Source organism: Mastigoproctus giganteus, chromosome 7 (genome assembly GCF_048544385.1).
Source record: "Mastigoproctus giganteus isolate SK-2022 chromosome 7, ASM4854438v1, whole genome shotgun sequence".
In the NCBI taxonomy this organism is placed as follows: domain Eukaryota; kingdom Metazoa; phylum Arthropoda; class Arachnida; order Uropygi; family Thelyphonidae; genus Mastigoproctus; species Mastigoproctus giganteus.
In genome coordinates, this window is record NC_143581.1 from 232,247,962 (window position 1) to 232,262,764 (window position 14,803).

General features: G+C 37.4%; 2 protein-coding genes across 2 annotated transcripts in view; one reads left to right on the forward strand and one right to left on the reverse strand.

Moving 5' to 3' along the window:
- RYa-R (RYamide receptor) overlaps nucleotides 1-14,803 on the reverse strand; it is a 288,646-nt gene that overhangs the window by 219,821 nt on the left and 54,022 nt on the right. The gene's annotated exons all lie outside the window — the stretch shown is intronic.
- The window catches only part of LOC150083770 (uncharacterized), a 71,874-nt gene continuing 66,408 nt past the window's right edge, over nucleotides 9,338-14,803 (forward strand). Inside the window, exon 1 of the mRNA XM_090378598.1 lies at nucleotides 9,338-9,404. Coding sequence (XP_090234724.1) covers nucleotides 9,338-9,404 — 67 coding nt within the window. The remainder of the gene's footprint in view (nucleotides 9,405-14,803) is intronic.

Genomic DNA, 14,803 nt, shown 5'->3' on the forward strand with positions numbered 1-14,803 from the left:
CCTTTCCGCATCCTCCGTATTTGGTGGTGACGGGCTCGAACCCCGGTCTAATCAAGAAGCCTGTGCTACGCACTGCTGCTCCTTCCCACCTGGCTACAGAGGCGCTGCAGAAAAGTACTTTTGTTAATTCCAAATTAATTTGGTGCGCTGAGCGTTTTAGGCACCCTAATTTTTTTGTATGATTGGGCCACAATATTGTGTATGTGGTTTTGAAAGGAACAATTTTATAAGAATGTAATGCCTAAATCTTATGTGATTTACTATGGTTAGTATTTTAACAAATTTTACAAAACATAACAGAATTAAAATTTACCCTTATTCAGTATATTGCGATAATTTTTGTAATTTTAGTTGAATAAGAGAAAATGAAAACACGTCCAACGTGTGACAGTTCTCAGTAAGGTGGGAGACGTGGGTATGCACTAGTTCATAACAAGACTTCGTTAGGTTGCGCGTGAGGTGTTTCGTATATGGCACTTCATGTGGACGATGTATTCGAACCAGCGAAGCTTGCATTGGTACAATTTTCAGCCGCTAAAGGGAAAGAACCATAAAAAATTCATAATAGAATGATGACTATTCCGTGAAGAGTCCTGTTCAAAATAGCTCTGGTAAAATCGTGAAGAAGCAGTGGAATGCATTGCAAGCATCCTCAATCTCTTAAAAGCGGAAAAAACGATCTTAAATTTGCTGAGGAAAAGAAACTTTTTCTTCGGCCACTGTGGTCTTTTGTTGTTAGAATTTAAAGAATCCCACACACATCAACTCGGAACAATATGCTGAACTGCCTTCGTCTAGGCATCAAATGTAAACGACTGGAACAAATGACAGAAGGAATCATCTTTAATCTTGTGTTTAAAAGAGACGTCTTCTTCTATTAAGAACTAATAGTGAACGAATTAAGTACTGCACCATAAAAACTAATTTATTCTGAAAAGATTCTAACTACTTTAGCGATACCATACAATAAAGATTTCTTTCTAGAACGTGATGCTTTAAGAATAATTAATTTTAACATGTAATTAATCTAAAGTTATACTACTAACCAAAAATTAACCGGGCACTCCTGTTTTCATAGTCCACCGAACTTTCATAGATAAACTTACATACCCAGACCGGTACGAACTACACAAGTTAATTGTTTTTGCCTTTGACACGAGAGCCGAGCTGATTGATTTCGAGAAGGGTATTATTGTCAGATATCACAATAATTACTGGCTTGCCGATTTGTGCAATTGCTGACAGCGTACTCTATCTAAAGTCAACCGATGGTGATGTTATCGCGAAATGGAAACGCGATAGTACTACCACCCAGCAATGCCCAGGAAGATTACGGGAAGCTCACTCCACGTACAGAGAGTACTCGGATGGATATTAGAACAATCTCAACAGATACCCCTGCAAAACATCAACCAGGAGTTTATGGCGCCACCAAGAGTTGAAATGTGTATCAACACACGGAGGAGCTGTACAGCCTCAGTTTTCATGGAAGGCGACGCATTACCGAATATCACCTGTGGGAGATTCAATTGTCGCAATAAATCGTAATTGGTCCACAGAACAGTGAAAATTGGTTCTATACAGTGATGAACCTCGCTACAGCCCTATTTCGATCAGATGGGTGGGGGTCGATGATGCTGAAGAATGTCTGCTGTCAGAGTGCACTCTGCTAAAAATGAAGTTGGGGGGAGGCGACTCAAAGCGTACTTGACTTGAACCAATTTTACAAAACATAATAGAATTAAATTTAGCCCTTATTAAGTATACTGTGATAATTTTTGTAATTTTAGTTTAAATTTTGAGGGAAACAATTTTAAAGGCAATTTATCATTGCTTATTTTGATATTTTTATTTAAATTATTTTTTAAATGGAATTATGGCACACATCATAACATATAACAGAATGTCATGACTGACAGGGAAATTTTTCACTAACTGTTCATCTGTGAGTTACGGCATTTTATCTTGTACTCGCCATTGTATGAATGGAGAACTTTCTCTAGCTGATGGAGTTTTTTTTTTTTTCTGTTTACTAGATGTAGGAAGTGTGACGACCTAAATTACAACTCTGTGTACTGTTAGGCGAGACAGTTCTCAGAACACGAGATGATGCTAGAGAAAAATCGAACTGAGAGCTCGATAGAGACCCAAGTGGTGTGTGATTCTATATTGAGGGATGCTCTCCCGAGTTCTGGCCCCAGGATTGGAACTTTCAGTGCAGAATGCTTTGTTTCCAACAGCAGATAGTCTTGTTGGGAGATTTAATTTTAAATAAACTGGAAATTTATTAGTATAAGACAGAGCTACTCTGCTCAATACGTTCTACGTGTATTTCAATATTTGTAGAAGAATAAGAGAAATTTACCTCAATATGATATGTAGAACACTTCCTAATGACACTCTCCAGCAAATAAACGAAAATTAAAACAAGTTGTTTTAATTTCTTAATTTTTTAAAATTAATTTTATTATTGTAATTAATTTGCGTTAATTTTATTTTCGTTTATTTGCTGAAGAGTGTCATTAGGAAGTGTTCCACATATCATATTGAGGTAAATTTCTCTTATTCTTCTATAAATAGTAAACTGGAAATAAATTCTGTAATGAAGACAGGTGAAACATAACCAGGCTATTCTTCTGCCTGTTGCGAAAATTCATGATGTAACTAACCAGCTATAGTTTCTAATAGTACTAATTGGTGTAATAGTACTACTCCGGGTACTAATGACTTAAAATAAACGAAATTATATTTAGTCAAGAAATATAAGGTCATGAGGCAAAAATCCCACGAGTGAGGACCAAATGTTCTTGTGTCTGTAATTCTGCCCAGACAGGAGAGAGAGAGAGAGAGAGAGAGAGAGAGAGAGAGAGAGAGAGAGAGAGAGAGAGAGAGAGAGAGAGAGAGAAATATACGAAAGTCTTGTGGATTTACTATACACTTAAGCGACTCTGCAAGGCTTATGTGGGCGGGGATTTTCCTCAGCGTTGCCTGCGTTAGTTAAATAAAGAAATTGGTTTGGTGAATATGGAATACATTTCAGCAGAAGTGCAAGGGTTTTTTCTAGTTTTAATGAGGATGTCTTAAGGGTTTAGGGAAACTGAACCCTTAAGACTCCATTACAGTGACTTCACTAACCCCCCCCCCCTTGTAGTTAGGAGGAGTAACTGGTATGCATTCTGTTATACTATAAAAGGCTACATGCGAGTGCATCATCCCCTTTGGGGATGTTTTGAGGTCATCATTAGGCTCTGACACGATTCTCCCTGAACTGGTGAAGTACGAACGCCTCCTCGATTCTGAAAATGAAGTGCGGAAGACGTGATGGGCATATAATCCTGTGAGTTTGATTTCTGATTTCAGTAGTAGGAAAGCACATGGAGTCTGTGGTTAAGGATACAATACCGGACTATCTCGACAGCAACAGATATCCTTAATGGATTACAGCGCGGGTTCGTCAGAGGAAAGTCTAATCCTACAAGTCTAGTTAATTATCACACACAAGGAAGTCACAAAAAGTCGATGCAAGACATAACTTCGATATTATTTACCTTGACTTCAGTTAAGCTTTTGATACGTTTCCCTGTGAAAAGTTATAAACTGGAGCAAGTTATGGCTGCTGGTAAAATCCTTCGTTGGATCGAGGGCGGTCTAACAGATGGGAGACAGACAATAATAATAGCATTCATTGGGGTAAAGTAAACAAGCTTAGGGTAACGCTGCTTTTCTTATCTTCCTTAATGACATTGATGAGGGAGTGCAGAGAAACTTGTCAAAATCTGCTGATGATTTAAAGGTAGGAAGGGTTGTTTACTATAAACCAGACAATTTTGCTTCAAAATGACTAATATCGGTTGCAGAAATGGTCTGAAGTATGGCAACTAAAGTTTAATGCTCTTAAATATAAGGTTCCTTCCCCTCCTAGGAAACAGAAATCCATGCGGTATATTTGTATAAGCTAAGTGAAATGGAGTTAAAAGTGGTTCAGGACAAAATAATGGGGGGTTAAGATTCAATCAGGCATGAAAATTTCAATACAATATAGATTATATGAGATATATAGGGCCTTCGCCAGTAGGGAAAAGGAAGTTACTGTCCCTTAATATAAAACAATGACGAGATCGAAATTTATATATTGTGTTCAAGCATGAAATATTGTATGTAGAAGAAAGATTGAAAGAAGGGCAAATAGACAACTTTTCGAATTTTGGAGTTACAGAAGGCTGGATCTCATGAAGTCGACTTTTGGGCAGCGTGTTATCGAACACTGAAATGAACTGCTGTCCCAAAAAAAATAAAAAAACTTATTTCACTTGGTGGAGTTCAACTAAACCCAGTACTGGAGGAAAGGGACTTGGATGTTACGATACGGTCAGACATGAAATTCTCTGAGCATTGTAAACAGGTTGCAAGGAAGGCCCATGGTGTCCTATCGATGATCTATCGAACTTTTGCAAGTAGAGACAGGGACGTGATAATCCCATTATATAAGGCTTATGTTAGACCACACTTGGAATACTGTGTTCAAATATGGAGACCGCACCTAAAGAAAGACATCGAGCTTCTTGAAAGGGTGCAAAGAAGGGTAACTCGACTGGTGAGATCGGCAAAAGGGCGTCCTTATGAAGAAAGACTTCGAATATGTGGGTTGCAGAGTTTGGAAACTAGACACCTTAGAGGAGATTTGATTGAGGTATTTAAGGCTCTGAGAGGCATCAGTAAAATGAATGAGGACAAAATTTTCAAGATTATAAATGATGCTAGAACTAGGGGACATAAATTCAAGTTACGGGGGGAAATGTTTGGATTGGACTGCAGGAAGTTTTATTTTAGCCAGCGAGTTATAAATTACTGGAATAAGTTGCCTTCATGGGTGGTAGAGGCCGACAGTTTGGCGAAATTCAAAGGTCATCTGGATAGTACTTTCGGGTAAGGGAAGCGCATAGGATGATGGGTTTAATTTCCTTTTTATTTATTAATTATTATTATTTAGTTATTTATTTTATTTATTTATTTATTTTTTTTTGTTTTTATCATTGTTTTGTTCGGATTTTTTTTTTTTTTTTTTGGCTGGTGCAGCATAAGCCATAGGCTTTCTTGCACCATGCGGCCGTTAATAATACTAAGACAAATTTAAGCTGAATTGAAAATAATAATAATAATAATAATTAGATAAAGTAATCAATATCATCTTCCTTCACGTACCTATTTATCCAATATTTCCTTAAATTATTAGCCATATAGTGCAACGAAGCCAAACTTTTGCAGCACCACTAAAACAAAATAATTAAAGAAAAAATAAAAATGAATACATAAATAAAAATAATAAGAAGAGGGATGATGGTGTCGAAAAGAAGTACTTATCATACTGCACTGAGTGTGGCGCAGGATAAAGCCATCTGCGTTCATGCCTTAGGCAGAGGGGTCGTAGACAATCTTCCAGTTGGTTGGGCTGGATGATCTTGCGCTGTACCCCGTATGGCTAAGAGCCATACGGGGTACAGCGCAAGATCAACCAACTGGAAGTGCTTCCTATGCAACTGCGCTATGACCATTCAGGAAGGAAGTAAACGCCAACGCATGAAGTCAAGCACCAAAATGAATACGTTCATTATGCGAACATACTAGGAAATAACCAAGCTAGAGACCGATATGCCAATGTACAGGTCGAGAGAAGTGGTTGAAGCGATTCCCAGATTCCCGGTCACCGAACAGCGATTAGCGGACCAGAGTAGGACCATCGTCCTACTCTGGTCCGCTAGAGTAGGACCATCGTCCCGAAGAACATAACTCCTGAAATCTTGGAAAAAATCAAGCATGACGTGAGCGACCAATTACACAGAACAAAGAATGACAACATGGAAGCACAGCAGGAAGCGCAAGAAGAAATACAACCCAGAACATACAACCCTGAAGTGGAAAGAGACGAGATCATGATATCCAGAATAAAAGACGAGTGGAAGAAGGCCCTAACAGAATTCGAGGGAATGAATCCTTCAAAGACCCATTTGATACCGAAGCAGAGACCCAATAGAATCCTGTGGATAATCACAGACCGCCTCAATCAGCAAATAATGCCACATTACCTCGACAACAACGGTGCAACACGGGAGGCTATCCACACAGCCGTGGCTGTCATAACAGCCACTAGGATTACTAGAAGAGGAACATGAGACCAGCAACAGAAGAACTGAAAAAAAAAAAAAAGTAATCGCCAGCTTGGGAAAGAAGACTTCAGAGTCATGATAAGCTAATTGACCCAATACTGACGGGGTAACAGGAGTAAGAAATTGATTCCAAACGTGAAGAGTCCTCAAGAGAGACAATGTCCACAGCATACACAAGACCAAAAATCAGAGAATACTTAGGCACACTGAAGGAGAGCCTCCTCGCACTCAGCAAGAGACTACGCCGATACAAAGAGAGAGCTCCCAGAGGAAAATAAACAACCGAATCTTCGATGAAAACCAAAGAGCCTTATACAGGTGTATCGGACAAGACTTGAAAGAAGGAAATAATCTTTCTTTATTTATTTATTTGTCCTGCCATATTAAATAAAGTTTTACAATGGTGAGTGACAAATTCCCTACACGGCAGTAAATGCCAGGGGGAAACGGACCACCATAGCAGAAAACGATAGAGTTCTAGGGCAACATATGGAGCAGTGAAGTAAGACATAACAGCCGAGCCCCCTGGATAGAACTAGAAAGGAAGGTACATGACAAGACATTGGAGATTTGGGAGGAAGTACAACAGTCAATCAGGAAGTCCCACAACTGGCGAACCCCAGGAATAGATAACGTCCATAACTATTGGCACAAAAAGCTCACTTGCGCACACACAAGCACCTAGCAAAGCAGTTCATCCGAATGATGTCATCTAGAGATAATCACGCAGTTTCTTACTCAAGGAATCACATCTAAATAATATATCTCTCTCGTTGAAATAACATAACCTGACTACTTCATTAACTACCTCTCCATCTTCGAATCATCAGCGAACTTAGATATTAAACTTGAAATACCTACATCAATATCATTGATAAATATTAAAAACAGAAAGGAGCCATGAACCCAACCCTGTAGGATCCACCTATAACATTAGTCCATGAAGAGCAATGACCATTTATAACTACCTTAAATCAAATTTAAATAAAATTAATTAAATTGTAATTATATATTTTAATTAATTTTTATAAATTATAAAAATTATTATAGGAATACTAAAAACTATCTAGGTTTTATAATATTCTAGCAAGAGTAAGAGAATAAAAGGGCCCTTTTGCCAAAGTCAAAATTCAATCTCTAGAGTTAACATACAGTTAACCGTGTTTATTTCAAAATTGTTCGTAGTTAAGCAATTTGTGAATTAGATAAATGCAACTCCTAAAAGATTACGATGATATGTATCGGTACATGACACACAAAGCATTCGGTGTCATCAGTGTGTAATAGTAGTTTTGCACCCGATGTAAGCAAAATGAAACAAAGGTCATTGGTATATATTGTTTATTAAATAAGGGTTGGCCCAATGCGAAACTGTAGGGCACGTCCATTTAGCTGAAAAATTTCTAGACTAATAATTATGAAACACTACCAGGAAAGATTTACATGAAACAATCTTGAAGCCAAATGAGGAAAGTCCGTCAAACTAAAATATTAATGTTTGAGTGTGATCTGTTTGTTTTGCTTGTTAGTCAGTTATTTGGTTTTTAGGAGCATTAGCAACTAAGGCCATATTGCTCTGAGGATCATTCCCTGACCTATCCACTTCCTCCGTATTTGGTGGTGATGGGCTCGAACCCCAGTCTAATCAAGAAGCGTGTGCTACGCACTGCTGCTCCTTCCCACTTGGCTACGGAGGCGCCTAGAGTATGATCTGTCTTTATATTAATTTACTGAGAGTACATCATGCCCTAGAGGCAAACTTAAGTTGCGCACTGTTGAACTTAACACTTAATGACATTGGTGACAAAGTAATGGACAATAATTGTTCTTTTTTTTTTCATTTGTTTCTTAATAATTGTTCTTTTCTTTTTATTTGTTTCTTAATTTCGAACTATAGTTCATCAGCAATGGCTGGACAATATGGGACCAATCCATAATAAACTAAACGTTGTAAACTTGGGAATTTATTTCGTGAGTTTAATTATCACTATTTCAAATGTTCTTCCAATTAAATAAAACTAAACGAGAGAGAGAGAATATTCGGAAATTTTATGGAGTGATTTGCGATGGACGTGAAAAGTGTTGATAATCGAAATAGAAATATCTCTCGGCTCATGTTGCGAATTTAGTTGCCTCTCTCTCTCTCTCTCTCTCTCTCTCTCTCTCTCTCGATGCGCAGATATTTTTCCCGCACCTTCATGGTGACCCGGATTCATTGATTACATTTATCGAGAATTCTCCACGTCACGTTGTTTATCAGATATTTCCCATCTCTATTGGAGAGAAAGATATAACTATGAAACTCAAGAACAAAAAATGGGGGAATAATCAAAGGTTGCTCGTTGAAGGTCGCTGCTTGGCGTAGTTCTCTATACTTGTTGATTGGAGTGGGTGAAGGTAGAGGTTTCTGACATGTTTAAAATTTCTTTTCGATGGGAACAATGAGAGAAAGGTGAGAAAATGCGTCATTTTCTCTTTTCAAAAAAAAACTCTTCATTAAGATAAAAGCACGTCGTGCTTTCTTGAGAGCAGTTTCGCCATCCTTTTGGGAAAAGATGTATAGACAGCCATGCAACAGAAATCTGCAGAAACCCACGCGAACAGGTCGAAAGCAAAATTCATTTGGAACAAAGGGTGTGTGTGTGTGTGTGTGAGTTACCACTCGGAATCCTTATGACTTTTCAAGTAATTTCTTTTAAATACTATTTAAGTGACTGTGAGCAAAATAGTAATAATGTTTGGTCTCGTTTGAAAAGAGAAAAAAAATTTTCGGACTTCCTTAGAATCAAAACGGCTTGATGTCGATTGCACTTTTATTGCTATGGCTTCATAAGGAAGTATTTTCAACGATTTTCCTATCTCCATTATTCCCCAATCTGCACCGAAGATTCTCATCTTGGGCTGTGTAGATGTGGCTTCTTGATTTTTGTGGAGACATACTGGCAATGGTAATTCTTTCCACTCTGGGAAATGTGGATGAACATCATATGTGAATGTACACTCTCCATCAAAAACAATATTTTAAATTACTGCCGTATCAAAGATGATCAGACATCTTCTCTCTCAGAGCGAAGAACTTTAAAAATGTGAAATTTATAGTTTCGAAAATGATCAGTTACAGAACCCATAGCACCTAGAAGTTATTTTCTTATTCGGTGAACCACTCTCGAACAATGCGAGCAACGAGCATTATCTTGCTGGAACACACCTGTGCCATCCGGGAAGACAGTTGCTATGAAGGTATGTGCCCAATCAACAATAATCAACAATAATAGATAAAAAAATAAAAAAGAAAGAAAGAAAGCAAGAACGAAAACTGCCATATTAAGGCCACCCGGGAACTAACTCATCTGCCCATGTGCAATATGTCCATAAATTGCGTGAATAATGGAGTTATATCGTCGATTTTCCTGTTTTTCAGAACGAAAAACTAAGTTTTCTTAGGTTGGAGGCCTTTATTTGTACGCCTGAGACCGAATAACTCAGCCACAGAGTGAAAAAATGCCCATGAAAGTTCCTCGCGTCATTGACGCGATTCGAATTTTGGCCTTTCTCATGACGCGATTCGAACTTTGGCCTTTCTCATGACGCGATTCGAACTTTGGCCTTTTTCAACCATGTGGGGAGGACGGTGATTATATCCACTATGCTACTAGTGCAGACACAATGACTACGTATCTTTTAGCATTCAGAGTGAGGTCTGGGGTGGTGGGGGGTTATGAGGGCTCCAGTAGATTCCCAGGAAAACATCCTCATACCAAAACACTGAGGGCAGCTTTTTCTGTTGTACCAGTACATCGGAGTGAATGTTCTCCGCAGTTTGTCGGCATGAGGAACTGTTTTCAAGACTCACTTGGTAAGCTTGGCCTTTGAAAAGCCATGTCCTGGAAGAATATATATCATAGTCACTGAAGGAAAAAAACATTATCGAATATGTGGAATGATATTTCTTGTAACAAGTGTCGTATTACTGGAATTCCATATTGATTGCTAAATACTAGCCGGTTCTTTCCAAATTCTTAATTTCTTGTACTTGAAAACATTTACTGGATGGTTGTTTATGCCTATATTCAAAGTAGATAAACAAATGTCACACTAAGGCCACCCGGAATATACTTGCATCTGCCGAGGGTATTATGTTTGTGAATTGCCTGTGTTCTCTGGTTGATTTGCCTGTTTGCTGGACGAAAAACCCAAGTTTCGGGATTGGGAGGGAAACCTTGAAAACCACGGAGTGAAAAAAAGCCCATAAAAGTTCCTCGCGTCATTAACGGAATTCGAACCCGGTGGGTGAAGGAAGGCGACAATGCCACTGTGCGCTACCCACGCAATCAAAGTAGATGGGCATTTTTTTTTCATGTAATACCACGTAGAGACGGTGTATAAGTCCAGTGGCAAGACCCCAGAAAGGGCTTATAATGCCGCAGTTGAAACTATACGGCACATTCTATACATGGCAAGATGCATGATATATTGTAATGAAAGTAGCTTTGCCTGAATTTTGACATTAACTTTAAAATACCAAACACCAAAAGCATAGGAGATAATTGGTACTATGCATTTGTTTGTTGAGACCCCATTCAGGACGGTTGCAGTCAAGTTTTTTTGATATCCAGATTATTGGTGTGAGGTAAAAAGCTGAAACTGTCATCTATTATTATACCTAAATATTTAGTTTGTGGAACAAAAGGAATCTGTATTCCATCGATATGAATCTTTGTAGGTTGGCCATAATCTAGTTTTCCACTGAAAACCATCAAAATATCACCTAGATTTACTAGGGATATTTTGTTTCTTGAAGGACGTCAAAGAGACTAAATCCGTAGAAAGGAGAAGACCAGCTCGGTCCTCCAAAATCTTTCTTAATCTGCCTGAGATACAGATAACTAAATCATTGGCGTAAGTAACAGTGTAACCAGGATCAAAAATCCGTGTAAGCCATTCATGGGAACGATGTTCCAGAAGATGGGGCTAAGAGAAAAGGAACTAGGAACAGAACTCTTTGGACACCCTCTTAAATCTGATCTGCTGAAAGATTGATATTTGGCGATCACTTGGATTTAACGATTGTGAAAATAACTTCCGATAACTCTTTAAAGTTGCATGCTACAATTTGGAAAGGTAAGGGACCCGAGGGCAGTGTCCTATCAGAGGGAGTCGAAAGCGCCCACAACGTCAATAAATATTGCCAACTCATAAACCGCAGTGTAATTACGACAGTGATTAACCAGCGCAGCGATAGCATCCTCTGAGGAGATGACTTTTAAAACCATATTGATTATGCGAGTACAGATCATGTGACTGGAAGAGATCCAAGATGCGGGGAACTAGGAGTCTTTAAAATAGTTTTGAAAGGTCAGCAAGAAGTGAAATTGGTGTGCATGCTGTTGGGTCCGAAAAAAGACTTTCCAAGTTTGTGAAGAATTTTCAGCAGCGCTAAAAATTCTTCACAAACCTGGCAAGTATTTCTGAAAAGCCTCATTATCACTTCTAATTTCAGCTTGAACAGGAGAGTCCAAATCAGGAGAGTTATGGACGTTATCTATTCCTGGGGTTCGTCAATTGTGGGACTTCCTTTTTGATTGTTGTACTTCCTCCAGAATCTCCCATTCTCTAATCTCTTGTTTCAGGAAATAAATGTAAAATGATTGAAACAGATGAAGACCAATGTGTATGGTCAGCTTACGTTAAACACCACCATCGATGAGTCGTGGGCACCTACCATCGGCCCGGCCTCTGCTGCTGCTCTGTCCACTATTCGTCTACTCTAGGAACATTTTAACTACACCATTCTGCGGACAGTCCACGAGATTCACAATTTCCATAATACTCAGATGTGGGGAACCATGGGAGGTGTCTCCTCGCTCGAACGTTCCATAATACCGGGTAGTTATAAAATAAGTTTCCCTATTCAGGAGACCCTCGGTCAAAACAGTTAGAGATAGCCACCGATTTTCACAGCGCTATGTCATGAAAGGTATGGGAAAGCCATTGGTAGAAGGGAAAAATAATTAATTAAAATATCCGCCACCAGGGGATGAATTGGCTCTGTAAACTTATGATTAGATTTTAATATCAGAACTTAGATGAATGGGTAGAAAATGGGTAGAATATAATAAAAATAAGAAATGAAGATACAATTATGCGAACATGATTAAAAATAATGGAATGTATTCAGGAGCCCTCTGAAGCCAAAGTAAAATAGAGAAAGTAGGATTGATTATAAGTAATTACTGATAATATTAATAAATAAAATAGAACAAATTAAAAAATGAAAAGAATAACTTAGAGAGTAAAATAACACGAACATTGTTCCAATAGAAGTCATAAGGTGTAATCGCTTTCCAAGTAGTGGAAATGCCACCATTCGAATATACAACTGTACAAGTATCAAATTAACCCTAATCAAGGTGGAACATTGTGAATCCGAATTTTTGTTTAATAAAATCAGAGATTTTTTATAATAAAATTTATGAAATTAATTGGAATATCATTAATGCGAAGTTTGGTATACAGATCATTTAAAGCACCAATAAAAAGAGATTGATTACTGCTAATATTTGCAAGACGGATAATTTGTGTGTAGATTATGTTTTTATGAACCTTAATAGAAATGTTAGAATTCCAGTTCGTTAAATAAATAATATTAAAATTGCTTCTTTTGTCGAATAGTTCTAAATTATGACGAAGAGGGGGACTGTTTAAAGTAATATTTAAATCAAGAAAATTTGCATGTTGGTTACCAATATTTTCTTTATTAAGAGTGAGTTCAGTGGGATATATGTGGATTTTGCAATATTTTTAAAATGAATATTGAGAATAAGAATGTCATCAACATAGCGGAATGCAAAAAAATTAAGGTTCGGGTTGTTATGAATATAGAGATCTTCGTAGTAATGAAGAAATAAATTGGATACTATACTAGAAATTTGTGAACCCATGGGAACTCCTATAGATTGTTTAGGAGTGTATTTACCATCGTAAATATAATTATTTAAAATACAAAGGTTGGTATAGTTATTCCAAGTAACCTCATCTGATGGTATAACGTTTTTGTATTTAAGAAACAATTGATTAAGTACACTGACAATCAAATGATGTGGTAAAGAAGTAAATAAATTGGTGAAGTCATAAGTTTCAATACTAAATATTCTGGAATAGGAATTGGAAAATTTAATGATACTATGGTTATTGTTGATGATCCAAGTGGAAGGAATATTAATAAGAATAGAAGTTAATAATTTGAAAAATGGTTTACCCTGGTTGATAACAGACACTTTTTTTTAGCACTAGTGACGAATCTAAGGCCAACTGGATGTTTATGGAATTTGGCTATCATATATAAAAAAGGCAAAGCAGAATTTCGGTATGTAATTTTTTATTTAAAATAATTAAATGCACATGGCATAATACTTTAAGAGTTTAGTATCTATATAATATCGGTGTTTTGTTACTTATTCTCAGTGAGTACCACCACCCAGACATGTTTCAAGGCTATTGGCTTATCATCAGTGAGAATAAGTAACAATAGTCTCTGAGAATAAGTAACAATAGTCTTCTCTATTAGTGAAGCGTTACTTATTTGAGGTAGTGCAGTATCATGGCAACTCGTCGTGAAAGCAGAGCACAATATGAGAAAGAGCAAATGATGCCCACAACAACTACTTTGTAGTTTTTTTAAGAGTGTCTATGGTGTATCTAAACACCGATATTATATAGATACTAATAAATAATAATAAATTTTCATTTATTGCAACTACAGCAAGCCCATCACAGCACTAGGCTAGGGGCATAAGTTCAGTACAAAGGAGACAAATAAATATATAAAAATTGCATAGCATATTCTATATATATATTAACAACGAATATGAATTATAATTATCAAAAATATATATTGCAGAACATCACATTTGGCTCTGGATGTAGTTACTGGGTTGTAGGTAGGCAGCTGTTTGTATTTCTCATAATTTGTTTGGAAATGAGACTCCTGTAGGCTTCAGAGTTGAGCAACCTCTTACAATCAATGTTGTGATAATTTATGAGGTGAAGGGATGCATTGGGGAACATCCTGTCCATTTGTTTTAGTCTGGAGAGTTTGGATTTGAATTGTTGTTGGTTTCTTGAGTTTTCTCTGTTGGTGGGAGCTATTATGTTGGCTAGGTTTGGTGAACTGGATGCAGAAGTAATTAACTTAGCAAGCAGCATGACTCCAGACTCGTTGATCATCTGTTGCAGAGGCTTTGTTTTTAAGTTTTTGTAAAGCTGTTGCCTGGATATTGTACGGGAAAAACGAAGTTTATTGTTCAGCCATCTAAGAACCCAATACTCTAGGGCAAGGAATTTTTTTACGGTAACTTGAGGAGCGCCAGACCAGATTTCGGAAGCATAGGACAGAATGGGAAAAATGCATCTCTGAACATGGTTAATGACTGTTTTTCTATCTTGAATCGCCGCTGTTTCTTGCTTGATCAGCCATCTTGATTTTTGAATTTTTTTAGCAACATATACATAGTGAGAATTAAATGAAAGATTTTTGTCAAAAACAACTCCTAGGTCTTTGTGAGCAAATACGTTGGGAATTGAAACATTTGAAATTTTAATTTCTATGTGGTTTGGTTGTTTCTGTAAGGAATAAGTTA